The sequence below is a fragment of the Poecilia reticulata genome, chromosome 3 (assembly GCF_904066995.2).
Source record: "Poecilia reticulata chromosome 3, P_reticulata-male-v2, whole genome shotgun sequence".
NCBI classification, from domain to species: Eukaryota; Metazoa; Chordata; class Actinopteri; order Cyprinodontiformes; family Poeciliidae; genus Poecilia; species Poecilia reticulata.
In genome coordinates, this window is record NC_088832.1 from 19,463,767 (window position 1) to 19,484,087 (window position 20,321).

Sequence of the window (20,321 nt, forward strand, 5' to 3'; positions counted from 1 at the left end):
GAAATAAATATATGTCTGGTACATGTAATGTGAGGGCTAATTATAATGCTAGCACAATGATGTAAATACACTATGTTCACCACAAAGCGCTGTTCACATCTTATCTGGAGCCTGTTTATGTGGAGTTTAACACACATAAATCCCAGTGTGGGCTGCACAGTGGCGCAGTTGGTAGAGCTGTTGCCTTGCAGCAAGAAGGTTTGATTCCCAGCCCGGGTCTTTCTGCATGGAGTTTGCATGTTCTCCCTGTGCATGCGTGGGTTTTGTCTGTGTACTCCGGTTTCCTCCCACAGTCCAAAAACATTACTGTCAGGTTAATTGGCCTCTCCAAATTGCCCTTAGGTGTGAGTGTGTGTGCATGGTTGTTTGTCCTGTCTGTCTCTGTGTTGCCCTGCAACAGACTGGTGACCTGTCCAGGGTGTACCCTGCCTCTCGCCTGGAACGTTAGCTGGAGATGGGCACCAGCAACCCTCCCGACCCCAATAAGGGACAAGGGTGTAAAGAAAATGGATGGATGGAAATCCCAGTGTGATTTAATCTACTTTTTAAGGTCTCACTTTATATTTCCAGCACTTTTAGCACTAGAGTCACACAAAAACGTTTTGAATATATTTCCTCTCAGTGTTTGTGATCTAATGATCATTTAACTGTGTGTTCTTATGCTTTTCTGTTTTTAAAGTCCTGAATAACTGCTTATTTGTATGTTAAACTGCCAAACAATACAGTAAAACAGGGTTACTTTGTTCTTATGAAGGATTATTTTGCAACAGTGTATTCAGTCTTTGTAACATTCCAGAAAAGTAATTTTTCTCGAATATATTACAGTAGCTCAGTTGGTGCACTGACAGGAGGCGGCGCTGTGGCATTTGACCAAAGACCGCGAGGAAGAAACCGTCTCGCTAATCTAGAGGTAAAATGGCGTCGGGTGCCATTTCAACGGATTCAAAGAAAATATCCGAATTAAGGGTTGTCGATCTTAAATCCGAGCTCAAAAGAAGGGGCTTGGACACGTTTGGGGTAAAAAGTGTTTTGCTTTCAAGGCTTAAGCAAGTAAGTGAACGAATCCGTTGTTGTAGCAGGACGATTGATTTGAGTTATGTGTGCGATGTAGAGAGGCTAATGCTAATCCTAGCTAATGTTGTGACGGTCTTTCCAGCCGCTCTATTTTTCTCCAGATCAATAAAAGGCCACTCATACGGTTTAACCTTTAGGTTTCGGTTCTTGTATTTCCCATATGTGAACGTATACGCGGTCTTGTTTGGTAAATTAATAGGTAAATAGTACATATGTTCGGTTCAATCTTCAACGGCTATCGCATTGAATTGATGTAACCCTAAAAATGGAAATTGAAAACTCGCCATAAATTGGTGCCAAACGGAAAACCAACGTTTGCGGAAAAATACTAATCGTACTTAAAAAAAAATAATAATCTGCATTTTTTTTTATTTGAAATAAAAGGGGAATGAACGGTTGTGTTGCAAATTACACGTGATTAGCCTCAGCTGCTGAAATACAGCCTCGCATGTCCTGGATCCAAATCCCGGCCTGAATCTTTCGGGATGGAGTTTGCATCCTCTCTCCCTGCATTTGTGGAGTCACTCCGACTTTCTCCTAGAGTCAAAAATAAATATACGGGTTCTTAATAGTTTAACTGGTTTCTCTAAATCGCCATCCAGTATCTTTTTTGTCCAGTTCGTCTTTGTTGCCCTGTGAAGGACTAGTAACACATCCAGTGTTTACTCTGCCTTTTGCACAAACAATGGTATGGATGAGGGGTGGATGGATTTGTGGTTAATTTGTCACATTTGTGCTCTCCCCCTTGGGTGTAATATATTTGAAATATACCAAGATTTTTGGGTTGTATTTTTAATAATCTCGCATGTGTATGTAGTTAGTTGATGGCTGGATTTTTTTTTAAATGTATAAAAACATCTTTTTAAGGCTATTGAAGATGAAGGCGGTGACCCAGAGTACATTCCAACTCCTCAGTCGACTGATTCATCCACGAGGTTAAGTGGGAAATCCAGAGGTAAAGCTGGTCAGCTCATTATTTTAGCGTTTCCAGTGAACGTGAATGGTGCTTATTAAGTTTCATATACTGACTCCGTAGTACGTGTATGTACTTAATCTTTCAGGGAAGAAATCGGATTCTGATTTGGAAAATACCGTGGAAGAAGACGTGTCTTCCAAGGTGAGTGTAGCATGCATTAATCATAATGATATCACTGTTGTAAAAGGCAATGGTGCTGTTTTCAAACAAAATATAAAGGTTGGGAAATATATAAATATTTTTAAAAACTGTTATGCAGCTTTGTGGAAACAACAATAGACTGCAGAGAAAAACAAAATTTTCTCCACAACTGGAATATTTTTTAAGTACGGTTTAAAAGTATTCAGGGATATAAATTAAGTTTTCTTAAGGCTACCTCTCAGTATCTAAAGTACTTAAAAAATATTCTTCAAAAAGCTAAAGAAGCATTAAGTTCATACGTGGGAGAAACCCTAACGTCAAAAAACGTGAATATGAAAGAGTGAATATGAACAGGAGTTGGAGCAGACAGACACTCTGGTTCTTAACCTTTTTTGAGGTACCGTACCCACCAGTTTCATATGCGCATTCACCGAACCCTTCTGTAGTGATAAATAAAATATTCCTTCCTCCCCGATACACAAAGTACTTAGCGGTATTCTGATTTAGTGATGTGATTATATTAGTTGTGTTACCACCCCCACGCCACTAGAGGCAGTAGCAACCCCGAAAAGATGCGACTAAGGAGCCGATTTAGAAGTACACCGAAAGCTGCAGAATTTGGTAAAAAACTGTGAGCTTTGCTGAAGTAATTAAAGACACAAGTTCAAATCCATGCTGAGATTGGAGCTCCTTCAATCAGTGCTCCTCCGCAGCTCTGATTGGCTAAGCAATGTAACGAGATCCTCTGCAACAAGTGATGGCAAAGCGGGGCGTCATCACGACTTTACACAAGTATGTCTTTACCTCCGCGGCAGAGGCTCCGCCGAACCCCTGAGACCGACTCATCGAACTCCTGAGGTTCGATCAAACCCAGGTTAAGAACCACTGCTCTGGAGTAATGCCAAATGTCCAATCTGTCTCTGTTTTCATTAGACAAACTAGAGCAGAGAAGACGAATTCAGAAACGATGTTGCACTTTAGTAGGGAAAGGATTCCCGCTCGGCCCAGTGCAGCACCAGAACTGAGAGAGACTTTCATCCTCAATTTCAGCTTGTGGTCACATAATGGTGCCACCAGCTGACTCTCTGTTGCTTGGCAACGTAACTTGGGCTCCCCTTTGTTTAAAAAGGGAAGTGATATCCGATACAGCCTGTGTGGTACCTGCGTTTCACCACTCCTAATTAACACATGTAAAACGACGAGTTGAAGTTGGATTACAGGACATTATCGGCTCCATATATTTATATGTTTTTGGTTGTTGGGTTGTTTTTTTGGGGGGGTTTTTGTTCCCTTGACATTTTTTTAGACCTGGACAAGAACACCGTGATCCACCAGCTGAGAAAGATTAGAATAGATTAGAGATGATTGCAATTTAATCATCAGCTTTTAAAGTTCATACAAAATATCCCCGAGGCGGACAGGAAAGGATGCATCGGTGGCACTAAACACTTTGTAGCAGTGTTTAGTACCTTTAGACCAGAACTGCTAAATTATGAAATGAAAGGTCAAAATGAACAGCACCCATACTTTGCACAAACATTTTGATTGACGTGGCTGTGGCATACTGTGCTGTATTTCTGCCTCTGTGTAGGCAGCAGAGAAAACTCCGACTCCCCAAATTTAGCTTGATTAGCTCCCCTTCATTCCTGCAATCACTCCCCTGGCTGAGAGAGAAAAAATGCAGCGTGTAAATACAGCAGCCCATTTGTAATCTAGACTGTCCCCTCTGACATGATGCCAAATAAACTGTGCTGAAAATTAATGGTATTTCTTCAGAACCTTTTTTTTTCTTCAGATGACTATAACAAATAGCAAGCTTTTTTTTTCCAGATTTTTTTCTTAATGCTGATGTAAAAGAAATACCACAATAGAATAGCGATGACTCTTACCATTCTTTTTTTTTTTTCTAGGATGTTGAAGAGTATGAATCAGAAAAGGGTATGTATGCTGCCAATTAACGTTTCATGTTAATTTCTTTTCTTTCTTTTTTTTTTTTTTAAACTGCAAACTCCGGTGATGATAAAGCCTCTTGCTAAGTTTCATCAGATGGTGTTAAATGCGTTTGCCAGTGCTGCGCTATCTACAGTAATCATGGACTACTTTAGATACCGTATTTTCCACACTATAAGGTGCACCTAAAAACCTTCAATTTCCTCAAAAGCTGACAGTGCGCCTTATGATCGGGTGCGCCTTATATATGGACCAATACTGAGCCACAAAAGGTCTAGCATCTACGGTAAGCAGCCGCCAACTTCATTTTCGCCTGTAGAAGAAGAAGCGCGCGGTGAATGTTGGGATAGTTGTCAGAACGCTAGTTTAATAAAGTTTGACTGACCTATCTACCTACCGACCTGATAACCAGGTCGTCTGCAGGTCACTTAGCACGATGTTCTCCACCAACATGCTGTGCGCAAACGGAGAAGGGTGACCATCGTCCGGCCATGCCCCGGCCCAGTCGCGGAAGGCTCTCCTCGCCGACCCGAGTTGGACTGTTTTGTTGACATTCTTTATGTCAACAAAGTGGCTATAGATATTCATCCGGGGTGCTTTGGCTAGGGTTACCAAGGGACCTGCCCTTATACATTTAAAGCCGGGGGGCGGGGGAAGAGAGACAGAGACTGCGGTGGCAGCCAACACCGTGAGTGAAACAATGACTGGGGCAGCCTACTATATAAAGTACTCGGGGACCACTTCTTTATTATTACACATCCACATTTGTAGAGTACGGAACAAATCATGTATTACGGAACAGGTGGAAACCGTAACTGAGGCGTCTATTCTATGCACCTTATAATGCGGTGCAACTTATATGTGACATAAGTTTTAAAATAGGCCATTCATTGAAAGTACGCCTTATTATCCGGTGTGCTTTATTGTGCGGAAAATACGGTAACTTTGAAGAACCAGTTGTCTGGTTTTCTTACCTTTTTGGAGATGCAGTGTATCCTCAGGTTTGGGTCGCTTTGATCTTTATGCATCCAGTTGATTATTTGCTGCTGCGATAAGAAGCTCAGTTGTCTCTGGAGTCCAACTTTTTATGAAGATCGACGTTTCGTAAGCAAGCCATTTCAAGATCACAACGCTCCCAGCAGTGACTGACATGATTGGATAGACCTGTGATAAATGTACTGGTAAAACATGTGAATGAATCTGCGTTTTGTCCACTGGAGTCAGGCACCATTTTACAGGTTTGATCAAGGGGAAACTGGAATTGAATGAATGAGCTCGGATCAGCTAAAGTCAAGGACTGCTGCATTCATTGAAACCCCTTATAATGATGCCATGGCCTTGTGTCTAAAGGCAGCACTGCATCGAGGACGTTTTCTATCAGCGGACGAACGTCGCACTTTGCTGCATACAGGAAGAGACCCTGGACCACATTCATTTTTAACTGAGACTGGAAGGGATGGACTGCTCCACTCAAAGGACACGCCTTTTTCTGGACTGGTGACTGGACACCTTTGCTGCAAGCTTTGCTTGATGATAAAGCATTTCTGTTGATGGGACACTTTCCTTCACAACTGAAGAAATATTGGAAGAGCACTTAAACCCTCCATGAGCTTTTACAGACTGAACACTGATGCATATTGGAGGGGAAAAAAAAAAAGAGCTGTCCTAACTCCATATATAGACTTGGTATAATTGTTTTCACCTGGCGAACAGCTACACCTCCACTGCGAAAGATGACTGCAGTCGAAGTTGTGCCAAGAAACGAGCCTCAACTCATCCCATGTTTTCAGTGAAGATTGTGTGTGTTGTCTTCCTGTGGTATCTGCGCCCTCGATGACCATTAACACTGAATGTGCTTTATATTCTACTTTTGTAGGTCAAGTAACATGCGACATGTCAATGTTAAGATGTCTGTTTGCCATGTTTATCCTTGTTAAATCCCTCAGATGTAACTGATACCGATGATGGTAGTCGCGAAAATTCAAAGCCTCCACCGTGTGAGGACGGCCTCGCTCACTCTGAGCCTGAGCCAGAGTTTGAAGCCATGGCGGCTGACGCTGACTCAGAGCCCGACCCAGAGGTAGATGCAGATGCAGAGGTGGACGAGGATGCAGACGCAGACCCAGAACCGGAAGCTGAGGCCGAGACAGAAGAGGCTGAGAGGGACGCTGAAACCTTGAGCTCCTCTAGAGAAGCGGAGGACGATCACCTGTCCGTCTCAATCCAAAACGAAGACGCCATCACCCTGGATGTTGATGGCGACGACCTCCTGGAAACAGGTAAACATGTGAAACTTCCAGATCCAGAGGCAGAGAAGGGCACTGAGACTTGTGCCGAGACGGGCCAAGATGATGACATGAAGGATGAAGACATGGAGGAAGATGGTACGAAAGACGATGACGAGCCCACGAATAAAGACGCCGTGATGAAGGCTGAAACCGAAGACAAAGAAAAGGATTCTGGGAAGAAAGGCCCGTCTGCCACTGGGGCCTCAGGTCAAGCAAAGAGGTTTGTCTTTCTATGTCAGTTCTTTGATTCTACTACCAAGTCCACCTCACTAAGAGCGCAGCATTGTGGGTAGCCTCAAGATGATTTTCATTCTTTGCCATAAGGGAAGTATTCACTGATGTACCTTACCCTGCAGTTTGCTGCTTTGCTTTATTTCTCTGAAGTTGGTTAACGTATGTCAAATTAACCCGGAGACAAGAAAACAACTCTTACTTTGTTACTTTGACCTTTCGAGAAGTTTTTAAAACCTTTGGCAGTTTTTACACAAGGCCGTGTAAAAACGGCATTAGCCTCCATGATGATTTAAAAAACTTTTTTAATTTTTTATTTTTGGTCCAATGATTCGCTGACGTTGACCAGACCTCTGAAGATTTCATTGACCCAGGGATTAAAAATTGGCTAACCACATGACCCATCACGCCACTGGACAAACCATGAAGCTTTTCAGACAATGGCTCAGATCCACGTCTTGCCTAAAGGATATAATTTTTTTTGTTTTTTCTTTTTCCTTCCTCAACCGTTGAAAAGATGCTGTTTAATCCACTAGATGGATATTTTTTTCCCCCCTTGTCATAACTTTATTTGCCTCCACTCATTTTCTGTTTGGTTTTGTAACATTCGTTTTTCTAGCTCCTCAAGAGACAGAGATGGAAAAGCAGCAAAGGATGAAAAGGGTACGGCGCTTAAATATTCAAAATCCAACTTTTTGGCATTAGTCTTGCAATTAATACTAAAAATGTGTTTTAAAAATCTCTACAGGTGTCGGCAGCTCGTCTCGTAACGTGTGGGTGAGCGGCCTTTCTTCAAACACCAAAGCAGCTGATTTAAAGAACCTGTTTGGCAAATATGGGAAGGTAAGATGAGGCTGCAACTAACAATTATCTTAGTCATCGATTATTTGATTTATTCTGATGATTTAAAAAATGAGCACATTCTACAGATTTTACATTTAACCACTTAAACCTTTTTATACAATGTTAGAAAAATATTAAAAGTTGCAAATAAATGAATATTTTTGTTACTTTTTTAAATAAGAAACATTTTATTGCCTCAAATGCAATACCACAGCCTTCTTTTAGTGAATTTGAACCAGGTGAAGCTAAAACTTTAAACTTAAGGAGTTTTAACTAAAACTTATTTAAAGACAAAGGTTTCTTTATCTTAAATGCAAAACGTGCATTTACTCTGTACAGTTTTTGCTTAATTACTGACCTGGATGGTCCCACCCCCCCTAACAAATGGCCTTTTTTGAGCAGTCATACTCCAGTTAGCTATTAATCGATTACCAAATTAGACAATTATTTCAATAACCGATTAATCACTTCAGTCCTAGGTGTTGGTATTATGCAACTGTTTGAGATGCCAGGAGATTTTAAGCAACCTGCTTTAAGAAAGAAATGTCTTAAGAAAGAAATGCAGACATGTTCTCTAAAGGCTCCTAAAAATGTTCTCAACAGGTTCTGAGTGCCAAGGTGGTTACAAACGCCCGCAGTCCTGGTTCAAAATGTTACGGCTTGGTGACGATGTCGTCCGGTACCGAAGTGACGCGCTGCATCTCCCACCTCGACTGCACAGAGCTCCACGGACAGCAGATTTATGTGGAAAGGGTGGGCGAGGCAGGAAACATTAAAGTTCCTCAAATGCTTCTTTGTTAAATCTTATCCATACTTTCAACTTTTTTCTTTTATCTTTAAAAGGCTAAAAATGATCCGTTCAAAAAGGATCCCTTGAAGAAAGAGGTGGAGGACAAAGCAGGATCCAGCAAATCCAACAAGATCATTTTCACTGGAGCGAAACTGGCAAACAAGTGAGCGATCAGTTTGAGTTGATCTTTTTAAAAGATTTTTACTGCTACTTTAACGTTTAGTTGATTCTATTTTCAATTTTTACGACCATTTAGAGCACAGCTAACTAACAAAAAAGAAGAAAAGAAATCCGATAAGCTGTCAGACAAGGATGCATCCAAGAAACAGGATTCAAAAAGTGGCTCATCGAGCTCCGATCAAGAGTCTTCAAAGAGAGACGACAGAAAGCGTGGCGGTGAGTTTTCAGCAGAGAGAATTTTAGTTATCAGCAATTCTCTGCTTTGGCTAATTGCTCGTTTTCTTTCAGAAACCAAAAGCCCTGGGAAGTCGACAGATGAAGATGATCCTAAGGAGACGGGGGTTTTGAAAAAAGACCTTTTAGAACTACTGGAAGATATTTTAACAAAGTAAGGTTTGATTTGGGTTTTTAAGGTGATGTATTATCTTTATAAAGAGGACATTAAGTGAAACTTTTTTTTGCTGTTTTTTCCAGCCATTTATGAACCCGAACTTTGACAGGCGTCCCAAGTGGCTGATCCTCCTGAAGAGGTTAAACCTGACTCTTCATAAACACTAAAAATGACATTTAACGAGCTTTTTCTTTACATTTAAATCATTCTCTCCTCAGGTACAATTGCTGAGGGAGAAGCGTCAATCCTTTCACAACAAAGGGGGAGAAATGGTCATTCTGCCTTTTGACAAGTTCAAGGAGCAGAAAGAGCAGCGGATGCGTGAGCAAATGGAGCGCTTCCACAGGGCCACAGAGCTGCGCAGGTATCTTCAAGCATCGAACGACTCGCATTTATAACAAATGGCTTTAATTTAAAAATAAAAAGCCGAACACTGAGATTAAAGCGTACTTTTCCTACTGCGCAGGCGGCGTGAAATTGCAGAGCAAGAACGGCGGGAACGTGAGCGAGTCCGTCTGATGCGCGAGCGAGAAGAACGGGAGATTCTGCTCCGGGAGCGCCAGAGACTGGAAATGGAGAGACAGAAACTGGAACGGGAGCGACTGGAGAGAGAGAGGCTCGAGAGGGAGAGGATTCGCATCGAGCAGGTAAAAGGAGCGTGAACCAACTCGCCCAGTTTGAGCTTCAGGGCTCAAGCTGGGTACAGGAAAACACTGTTTAACAATAGATTGAAGGAACAACAGGGTTTCACACTCTGAGTGGTTGAGATTTGGACACACCATTTCACTTTGGCTCTTGTTCTTTTCAACATATTTGCTGCTGTTGAACTGCATGCAGTACTCCATATCTTCCTCTGTAGTTCACTCAAAAACCTCAAACACCGGACACATTAGAAATGAGCAGATATTCATACAGGAGATTCAACATTTTAAAACTTTAGGTCCAGTAACTTTCATGCTTCCTTAAAGAAAAACGTTTCTAAACACTGAGAAACTTTTGAACAAACCATAAAAATCACCCTTTCCTTCCTAGATGGAAGAACCTGCACAATTTTAAGCACAAGAGATACAAATGTAGAGGAAGCTCACTTTGCTAAATACACAACTAACAAAAGAGGATGAACGTAAATAATAATTTAATAAATTTTTTCCTGGACACTGCCGAATGCTCATCTTCCTGTCAGTGCCATCATGGCAAAGAACAAACTATCAGGATCAGGAAATGGCATTTCTGAACTTGCATTAGTTTGCTACAGAAGACTGTGTTCATGTTTGAGTCAAATCCAAATGAATAATTTTTTTATTTTAAAGGAGCGGCGCAAAGAAGCCGAGCGCATGGCGCGTGAACGAGAGGAGCTTCGGCGGCAGCAGGAGCAGCTCCGCTTTGAGCAAGAGAAGAGAAACCTCTTACCCCCTAAGGGGTATAAATAAATTTCCGCCTGACAAAAACACACAAAAGTAAATCACTTATAGCCTCACAGCTATTAGATTTAATAAGAAACTTTGGTACCTCTGTAAAGGTAAGATGTCATAGAATGGTTTTCTGGTGTCAGCACCATTGTAGCTTTGACCCTGCCTGAAATATTAGGGACAAAATACAAAATATTTTGCATTTTTTGAACCTCGCCAAAATTTTCTTTGAAATAAACATTGAAAACACTACCAAAATAGTATTTGTAACACAAAAAAGTAGTACAGACTTTTAAATCTAAATGTTGTGTAAAAGTATACCAAATTTGGACTCAATCAGATGAATCATATTTATTTTAGAATGGTATTAGTGAGAAATTTCTTAGGCGGAGAGGCCATTTTGGCACATTTATCCAAAATGTCACCAAACTGTGCCAGATGTATTTTTTACATCAATACTGGGGTTTGTTAAAATTAAATAGCTTATTACCACCTAATGACACTTTCTACATATAATATAACCATTGGTCATGACATTTACCCCATTTATATGCAAAATGTACCATTATGCACAGTGTAATATGTATAATAATGATGATGTGAAAGCTCTTTCTTTGACTCCAAATAGAAAACTTTTATTGAAACAAGATAAAACAGTCAAAAATACTTTTTGAATAATTTAAAAGAGCAAATAAACAATTTTGAAAATCCACCACCACCATCACCACCAAAAAAATGGACATCTTACCTCAAAGAAGGTGAAGAATCATGAGAGGTGGGGGAGGTGGGGGGAGGTTCAGCGTCACCCGAGCTTGATGGTTCGGCTTCCACTCGACTATAAATAAAAATAAAGTATTTGAAGAATTAGAGGTTTATTACAAAGTAATGAACCAAAGTAAACATGAAATCCTTACTAGTAAAATAAAACATATTTTAGTAAAACATAAATAAACAAATAACCACATGGTTTTACTTCCTGCCGTTATTACAAGCATATAATCACTGAAATAAATAAATAAATAGAACCAAAACATCAAATATTTTGTGTGAAATTGCGGGGGGAAACTTACACATCACCGAGATCAAGTCTGTCTGCTGTGTCCTGCTCTTCCTCTTCCTCCTCCTCGTCCGAATCCCACCAGCTATCAGAAGATTTAGCTCCACTCGTAGCAAATCGAAAAACTGTTGTTGTTCAAAAGCCTTCAAAAGCCTCTAAATCGTCAAGTTTCTGCTGCTATGATCGATTTATCATAAAAAAATCAAAACTGAACTCACGGAACCGAGATAACTCCACGTGCTCAGACTCCCGTATACCACACATGCTTACGCACGGAGAACGCTTGGAGAGCGCAAGAATTACGCATTCATTTAGATGGGGTTCCGGAAAATACGTTATGATTTTGCGTAGCCGACATCTTGTGCCATACTCTGAGAGTCTTTCCACTCTCACGTGAAGCCATAAAATGGCCGTGATGATCAGCTGATCGGGTGTTTTCCAGGCAGTTGCGTCATCGCCCGAGGACCTTTAAATCTCATCAGCTGTTTTTAAATAGCTCTAAAATCTTAACATTTGGGCAAAACCTTTATGCGGAATAGTTTTTGAAAGATTAAAGCCTCTTTTAGCGGATAATAATAATAAAAAAATTTAAAGGCACACGGAGCCTTTGTTTACAGAGCGAGTCGAGGTCACATGGCAGCTGGAACCCTCGGAGGGTCCGTCGGGCTTAACAGGTTAATCGATTACCAAATTAGACAATTATTTCAATAACCGATTAATCACTTCAGTCCTAGGTGTTGGTATTATGCAACTGTTTGAGATGCCAGGAGATTTTAAGCAACCTGCTTTAAGAAAGAAATGTCTTAAGAAAGAAATGCAGACATGTTCTCTAAAGGCTCCTAAAAATGTTCTCAACAGGTTCTGAGTGCCAAGGTGGTTACAAACGCCCGCAGTCCTGGTTCAAAATGTTACGGCTTGGTGACGATGTCGTCCGGTACCGAAGTGACGCGCTGCATCTCCCACCTCGACTGCACAGAGCTCCACGGACAGCAGATTTATGTGGAAAGGGTGGGCGAGGCAGGAAACATTAAAGTTCCTCAAATGCTTCTTTGTTAAATCTTATCCATACTTTCAACTTTTTTCTTTTATCTTTAAAAGGCTAAAAATGATCCGTTCAAAAAGGATCCCTTGAAGAAAGAGGTGGAGGACAAAGCAGGATCCAGCAAATCCAACAAGATCATTTTCACTGGAGCGAAACTGGCAAACAAGTGAGCGATCAGTTTGAGTTGATCTTTTTAAAAGATTTTTACTGCTACTTTAACGTTTAGTTGATTCTATTTTCAATTTTTACGACCATTTAGAGCACAGCTAACTAACAAAAAAGAAGAAAAGAAATCCGATAAGCTGTCAGACAAGGATGCATCCAAGAAACAGGATTCAAAAAGTGGCTCATCGAGCTCCGATCAAGAGTCTTCAAAGAGAGACGACAGAAAGCGTGGCGGTGAGTTTTCAGCAGAGAGAATTTTAGTTTATCAGCAATTCTCTGCTTTGGCTAATTGCTCGTTTTCTTTCAGAAACCAAAAGCCCTGGGAAGTCGACAGATGAAGATGATCCTAAAGGAGACGGGGGTTTTGAAAAAAGACCTTTTAGAACTGGGAGATATTTTAACAAAGTAAGGTTTGATTTGGGTTTTTAAGGTGATGTATTATCTTTATAAAGAGGACATTAAGTGAAACTTTTTTTTGCTGTTTTTTCCAGCCATTTATGAACCCGAACTTTGACAGGCGTCCCAAGTGGCTGATCCCTCCTGAAGAGGTTAAACCTGACTCTTCATAAACACTAAAAATGACATTTAACGAGCTTTTTTCTTTACATTTAAATCATTCTCTCCTCAGGTACAATTGCTGAGGGAGAAGCGTCAATCCTTTCACAACAAAGGGGGAGAAATGGTCATTCTGCCTTTTGACAAGTTCAAGGAGCAGAAAGAGCAGCGGATGCGTGAGCAAATGGAGCGCTTCCACAGGGCCACAGAGCTGCGCAGGTATCTTCAAGCATCGAACGACTCGCATTTATAACAAATGGCTTTAATTTAAAAATAAAAAGCCGAACACTGAGATTAAAGCGTACTTTTCCTACTGCGCAGGCGGCGTGAAATTGCAGAGCAAGAACGGCGGGAACGTGAGCGAGTCCGTCTGATGCGCGAGCGAGAAGAACGGGAGATTCTGCTCCGGGAGCGCCAGAGACTGGAAATGGAGAGACAGAAACTGGAACGGGAGCGACTGGAGAGAGAGAGGCTCGAGAGGGAGAGGATTCGCATCGAGCAGGTAAAAGGAGCGTGAACCAACTCGCCCAGTTTGAGCTTCAGGGCTCAAGCTGGGTACAGGAAAACACTGTTTAACAATAGATTGAAGGAACAACAGGGTTTCACACTCTGAGTGGTTGAGATTTGGACACACCATTTCACTTTGGCTCTTGTTCTTTTCAACATATTTGCTGCTGTTGAACTGCATGCAGTACTCCATATCTTCCTCTGTAGTTCACTCAAAAACCTCAAACACCGGACACATTAGAAATGAGCAGATATTCATACAGGAGATTCAACATTTTAAAACTTTAGGTCCAGTAACTTTCATGCTTCCTCTTAAAGAAAAACGTTTCTAAACACTGAGAAACTTTTGAACAAACCATAAAAATCACCCTTTCCTTCCTAGATGGAAGAACCTGCACAATTTTAAGCACAAGAGATACAAATGTAGAGGAAGCTCACTTTGCTAAATACACAACTAACAAAAGAGGATGAACGTAAATAATAATTTAATAAATTTTTTCCTGGACACTGCCGAATGCTCATCTTCCTGTCAGTGCCATCATGGCAAAGAACAAACTATCAGGATCAGGAAATGGCATTTCTGAACTTGCATTAGTTTGCTACAGAAGACTGTGTTCATGTTTGAGTCAAATCCAAATGAATAATTTTTTTATTTTAAAGGAGCGGCGCAAAGAAGCCGAGCGCATGGCGCGTGAACGAGAGGAGCTTCGGCGGCAGCAGGAGCAGCTCCGCTTTGAGCAAGAGAAGAGAAACAATCTGAAGAGAGGGCGTGAGGTGGAACACGGGTACTTATCATTATGTTCACCCTCGATTTTAATTTGTTTGGAGTTTTGAACTGAGTTTTATGCATGAGATTAGAAAAAAAATCCAATTTAGATCTGATGGTATGAAAGGCGAGATGTTGCAAATCAAAGTTGGATCCGAGTAGAATTATCAAAATTGCCATTCATGAGATTTTATTTAATATTTTGTAATCCTGTAAGTAGCTACCAACCCCTTTCCAGATCATTCATAATTTCTTCATGGATTTAACTGTTATCATTCCTTGAGTTAACATACCTGATCTGTGCTTCCTGTTTCAGCCGGCGGGAAGATCCCTACTGGAATGGCAACAAAAAACTGCATCCCGAGTCGGAGGTCCGTCTGAACCAGGGCTCCAATTACAACCGGCAGCAGAACCGCTTCCCCAACACAAATCCTCGGGAGAGGGGCCGTTTTCCAGACGCTGGCCAGCAGCCCAACACGTTTGACAGGTATGTGTCAAACGTGTTGTATATGTACTCCAGCAGTTTTTGGAGTGAAACTGTGACTTTGTTCTCAGGCCCATATGGTTATGAGTCTGAGGAATTGTTTTCATAATGAGCAAATCTGTGCATGGGCTGCTGGAAGTTCATATTCCTTCAAACAAAATCTCCAGTCAACACGCGAAAGTAACTGTACGTGGACTAAATGACCTGAAACACTAAATTTTCTATTTTTGAATGGTTAAATTAAAGGCTTTTCTGGATAAGAAGTGTATATCAAACTGATCATGTTCTTGTATCTGTTCCTGATGATCATTCCTCATCAGGTCTCTAAGAAGATGCCAGTAAAAGTTTCTGCTAAGTGTAATGCTTAAAGCTCAATAGAAGCACTCAGTTATTTGTCTTATTACAGTTGATAGAATTAGTTTGGACCCTAAAAAACATTCCTGATAAGTTACATTTGACGGCTCTGCACCGTTACCCAACAACCCCAGGAGCTCCAGCAGGTTTGGTCTCACTGCTGGTTTTACTGCAGTACAATGGCTGCTGGAAAAAGCAAGTGTTTTCTTGTTGACATGACATTCAGAAACCACTTGCTTTATTATTGTTGCTTGTGCAGGAGACTCCACTTCTGCTTTTCAAAGATTTGTTTGCAGCCATTTCCATATCTGAGTTCAAATGCTGAGATGGGGGCGTGGCCAGCAGAAGCTTATTTGGATTTAAAGTGACAAGAGGCCCCAAATTGGCAAATTGAGCAAAATAGAATCTCATTATTCAAGAATTATTCTGTGCAAAAGATGCAACAAACATGTTTTGTGAAGCCCATTGCCGTATTTTAACCAATTCAAGGAAAGCACATTACATCATTTTTAGTGTTGCTCTCCAGCCAAAGTGTAAATTGGCGCCTCTCGCTGCTTCGTCTTTTGCTTGTTGGTTTCTGATGAATCCAATATTGCCGTTTCTTTTCCAAGACGTAACAGATTCGAGGGCGAACCAGAGGCAAAAAAGAGTCGGCCGGCTCCTCACAGAGAAGGCTCCGGCTTCGATAGATACCCCAAGAACTACGACGCCGTCCACAGACCCGAGCCGCCTCCACGCGGCGACACGGACCGGAGGGACAGGGACGAGCGGCGCCCGCCGCCCATGGGAGCGCGACCTCCGATCCCTGCCATGTCGCACAACCGCCCGCCGAGGGACGGCGGCGCAGGATGGAAGAATGATGGAGGAATGAATTCTGGCAAAGGGGATATGAGGTAAGAAGCTGTTAATGAAGCTACAGTTCATTCAGCAGCTTTTGGAAGCTGCGCTTCATAAAACCTGTGCTTCGTGCAGAGGGCCGATGCGCATGCGTGACGATCGTCCTGGCAGAGACGCTGGGAGAAGCGGCTTTAATAACAGAGGTCAGCCCATGGGAATGAATGAGCAGGTGAGTTTCTAAAGACAGTTCAGTTCTTTTTTTAATCATTAAAACACTAAGTGGTTAATGTACTGAGCCTGCATCTGTATAAACTGTATAATAAAACCTAAAAAATAGAAATGATTCATGCTGATGCAGATTGAAAATCGGAAAGCTGTGAATTTAATTTAAAGCTAGTTGGACTAAATATGAGCTTATCCTGTTTAATGTGAACACATAATTTAAAATTTGTACATCTGTGGAAGTGGCAGCAAACAGTTACAGATTTTGAATCTTTAAATTTTCATTCAGCCAAAATGTCTGGGAAAGATTAATCGCTTGTTAGATTCCTCTTTGTAATTGCTTAGCAGCTCTGTCATATTTCCACTGGTATTTTTATGAGCTGGAGGTTGGAGGAGCTGCTTGCCATCACCCTAATCTTTAGCTCCTTCATCTGATTCGCTATCTGATTAAAGCTCAAATACTTTTTCAAAACAAACACGGTAAAAGAAACAAAAAGAAAAAGTACTTCCAACCCAAATCTGCAAAAGGTTTAAACAATAAAGAAAATTAAACACATTTCTTAGACTTTCATTTAAGTAATTGAACTGAAATCTAGTCTAGATAGGCCTCTCGCAATCAATTAATCACATGATAAATTAAAACAAGCTCAATTTTGTTTTGCATGATCTATCAATTTTTCTCAGTTTCTACCAAAAACTGTATGATAAAAAGTCTTCAGTCTGATGCTTTGGTCTCAACGAGCCCCAGTTTGTTTAGAGAGACTTCATAATTATTTTTTATTTATTTCTGTTTTATTTATTTTCTAAATGTAACATGTCTTCCAGTTCCAGTGTTAAATGTTCATTAGAAATCAAAATGCATTGTTTTTTAAGAGGGTGAACCTGCATTATGCTATTACCATTATATTTCTTGAAAATGGCCTCAAAACATTATCATCATCCCAATAATCTTTGGGACAATTTGGGACAAGCGTTTGGGACAATTTATCATCCAGCAAAATGAGTTAATGTGACAGATCTTAAGCCCACTCTTGTTGTGAGGCTAATAAATGCTTTCTGGTTGTGGTAAAAATCACGACGTACCAAATGTGCATTTTTTATTACATCCTTTTACTCGACAAAATTCTCTCGTGATTAATTCGGCTGATTTAAAATGAAAAGATTGAACCTGAATTGTGACAAATCTTTGGACTTTGCTCCTGCTTTCGCACGCTGCGTGACTCCTGACTTGTCTGTGGTTGCAGCCGTTCAGCTCGGGGCGCCAGGTTGTGGTGGAGCGTCACAGCCGGGATCAGGGCCTGAGGAAGGAGTGGCACGGCGGCTCAGGCTCTCAGGTGTTTTCTGACAACCGCAGGATGGGAGACGGCCGCGGCGGCATGATGGCTACCTCCAGGTACACAGATTAGACGCAGCGCTGATGATCGAAGTCCTAAAGAGGCGTCTTAGTCACAGTCTTGACTGATACGTTGTCCGTTTTGCAGCCACTCTTCGTCAGGACTGGGCCGGATCGTACAGATCACCAACAACTCCATTTCCAGCAGCACCGTGGGCGGATTCAAGGCTTTCAAAGGAGCGTCGCGGCCATTCTAACACCGAGTTCAGACACTTTAAAGCGTTGGATATTTGAAGATTTTCCTGAACACTTTATTTTTAAAGTAACCGTTTTGGGTGGAACATTAGCAGCCTCGAGGTTTATTCTCTTGTTTTAATCTGTACGGACGGCATTGACCTCAGTTCTGCTGTTGCCACAAAACAATCCTGTGCACATGTTTTAATATTTCTGAAGTTGCTGCACAGCCCCAGCGTCTTTGTAACAAGTTTTCCAGTTACGACATAGAACTTCTCTCAAGTGTTTGTATATTTTCATTAGCGTAGCGTTACTCCGTTTCCTATGTAATGTTTCACTTCAGTGTATTATAGAACCCAAAATAACCGATGGATCTTGATGTTTCATTGAAATGGATGACAGTCCTCTTTTTTTAATTTTTCTTTTTTTTATTTATATTTTTTTATTTTGTTTGGAAGTTGTACTTTAATGAAGGTGTCAAATTTTGTAAAGATGAACTAATCTGCCTGAACAGGATAAAGCTGTGTAAATCTGAGGACTGAATCGTGTTCAGGTCTTGCTAAGAAGAAACATCGAGAGGAAATCTGTTTCCGATCGTAATTCAACTGTGGACATTTTACAAATATACAAATATAATTTGAGTATCAGTTTTCATCTCGGTGGAGTTTTTTTTTTTTTACGTTGTCTGTAAACAGATCAGTTCCTCTATTGAAGGTTTGAATCTGGAAAGTTTGATACAATATAAAATCAGTCTGAAGCTTGAAAAAGCTGTAGGCTGCTCACTAATGTGCAGAGGGCACTGCTTTGACTAGGCCACCATGTGGAGGGATTCCTGCTATTTCACTGCTTTTGTCATTTCAAAGCTTTATCCTTTCAGTTGCACCAGTCGCCACCTTGGATGTCATGCTTGTAACCTTGTCCACACACCGGATGTTATTGGTTATTAAACCTTGATTAGAAAACAAAACTAATAAGTGAAGTGGCTTTTTACCTGTTAATGTGCTGTGTAGGTGATCAGGGTTTTAAAAAGAGTAAATGCATCTTTTAGTTCCTGAACTTTACATAATGACATGAAAATAATCTGGTTTTGAAATTTACACAAAATAAATTGCACACAGTTAATAAAATACCAATTATTCAGTTGTCTTTAGATCTTCATGATCCTTTTACTTTAGGTTGAATCTGCTCAGATGGAAACTGCAACTGTCTGGTTTTCTGCCACTTAGTGAGGAGAAACGGCACAAAACTAAATGAGAAAGTTGTAAATTAATTGGCAGCACCAATGTTTTCTATCTTATTAAAGCAGCAAGGGTGTCCTTAATTTTGCACAGAAAGCTGTAAGATTTAAACTTTGTAATGACAGTTGTTGTACTCTTGAGGTTGGATATTGATCATCTTGGTTTGGTTGAAACCATAATATATTTGCCATCACTGAATCCTGTTTTTTAATATGTAGACAAAACCAGCACTAAACCTTTTGTAATTATAGTGGGAACGCTTTTCTAAACATCTGGTAAATGTAGGTGCATCTCTGTAAATCAGTTCAGAATGTAAAACTCAGTGAAATATTTGTAGATTTAGATTGAGATGATTGTGGCTCAGTAAATGGAAAAACTTAAATTCACTTTTCAAATTACATTTTACTCGAGAAAATAAGATTTTTTAAAATCCAGCAGTCATTGTGACTCTCCACCAAAAAAATCGTGATCAGAGTGTTTAATCCAAGCATGTTAATGGGAAGTTTAGTGGAAGGAAAAGGTGTGATAGAAAAACATACTCAAGTAGCAAAGATAAAAACAACCTAAAGAGGATCATAAACCAAAGTCTATTTATTGGACAGCAGCATCATCACTTTTCCCTTTAGCCAGGAACAAAGCCTATGATGTAATTTGCTTCTAGTCACAATCCACATCTTGTAAATCTGCCCCAAACCATTGAATAATCTTTCACAATTCTCTCAAGGTTCCTTCCACACCTTGTTTTTCTACCATACATTATTCTTTCACTAAATCCTCCATTAAAATGACTGGACTCTAAATTTCTGGCTCATTTAGCGTATGTGGATTTTAACAAAACTCAATTCTTTGTAGATTATTTGATTTCACTTTGAGATCAAAAAAGTATTTTTGAATTGAATTTGAAGTGAATTAAAATTTTTAGAAAATTAATTTTGGCGTTTTATCAAAAGAAATAAGCTCTTGAAATTTGTCAATGTGCATTATTTTGAGTTTCTTGTTTTGTAACTAACATTTAATAATCTAATTTCCTAAGGTAAAGGTATAGTAAATTTACAGCATCTTATGTTCTCCCAGGGTTTCATGATATATAAACCTGTCCAGGTTTCAAGGGAACTCTGAGGTTGACGTATCTGTGATAACATACATCAGAGCCCGCAGTGCCTCATGTAAATTCTTCTGACATTTGCAGTCATCTGAGCAGCCTGACATTTACACCGTCGTCAGATGAAAAGTCTGTTCTTGGAAACAATCCAA

At 40.5% G+C, this 20,321-nt stretch overlaps 2 protein-coding genes across 2 annotated transcripts; both read left to right on the forward strand.

Annotated features, from left to right (window-relative positions):
- The first annotated feature begins 883 nt into the window (after nucleotides 1-883).
- Nucleotides 884-18,803, forward strand: LOC103462512 (SAFB-like, transcription modulator). The gene is made up of 20 exons (XM_008405366.3): nucleotides 884-1,050; nucleotides 1,942-2,029; nucleotides 2,136-2,191; nucleotides 4,102-4,129; nucleotides 6,088-6,649; nucleotides 7,280-7,323; nucleotides 7,409-7,503; nucleotides 8,107-8,256; nucleotides 8,347-8,456; nucleotides 8,550-8,689; nucleotides 12,845-12,942; nucleotides 13,029-13,085; nucleotides 13,166-13,311; nucleotides 13,414-13,594; nucleotides 14,260-14,384; nucleotides 14,682-14,852; nucleotides 15,815-16,096; nucleotides 16,176-16,269; nucleotides 17,507-17,655; nucleotides 17,744-18,803. Exons 1-20 carry the CDS (start codon nucleotides 916-918, stop codon nucleotides 17,850-17,852), a joined length of 2,820 nt encoding a protein of 939 aa, XP_008403588.2. The 5' UTR covers nucleotides 884-915; the 3' UTR covers nucleotides 17,853-18,803.
- Nucleotides 9,083-10,294, forward strand: LOC145551012 (uncharacterized). The gene is made up of 3 exons (XM_081604862.1): nucleotides 9,083-9,228; nucleotides 9,331-9,511; nucleotides 10,175-10,294. The coding sequence occupies exons 1-3, from the start codon at nucleotides 9,134-9,136 to the stop codon at nucleotides 10,292-10,294; spliced, it is 396 nt and encodes a 131-aa protein (XP_081460988.1). The 5' UTR covers nucleotides 9,083-9,133.
- Nucleotides 18,804-20,321: the final 1,518 nt, after the last annotated feature.

Bases quoted from the DNA above. Each gene is read 5' to 3' on its own strand.
- LOC103462512 (XM_008405366.3), top strand. From the start codon at position 916: ATGGCGTCGGGTGCCATTTCAACGGATTCAAAGAAAATATCCGAATTA. The intron at 2,192-4,101 runs GTGAGTGTAGCA...TTTTTTTTCTAG, and splicing joins AAGAAGACGTGTCTTCCAAG to GATGTTGAAGAGTATGAATC. The intron at 17,656-17,743 runs GTACACAGATTA...TCCGTTTTGCAG, and splicing joins GGCATGATGGCTACCTCCAG to CCACTCTTCGTCAGGACTGG.
- LOC145551012 (XM_081604862.1), top strand. From the start codon at position 9,134: ATGGTCATTCTGCCTTTTGACAAGTTCAAGGAGCAGAAAGAGCAGCGG. The intron at 9,229-9,330 runs GTATCTTCAAGC...CCTACTGCGCAG, and splicing joins AGGGCCACAGAGCTGCGCAG to GCGGCGTGAAATTGCAGAGC. The intron at 9,512-10,174 runs GTAAAAGGAGCG...TTTATTTTAAAG, and splicing joins AGAGGATTCGCATCGAGCAG to GAGCGGCGCAAAGAAGCCGA.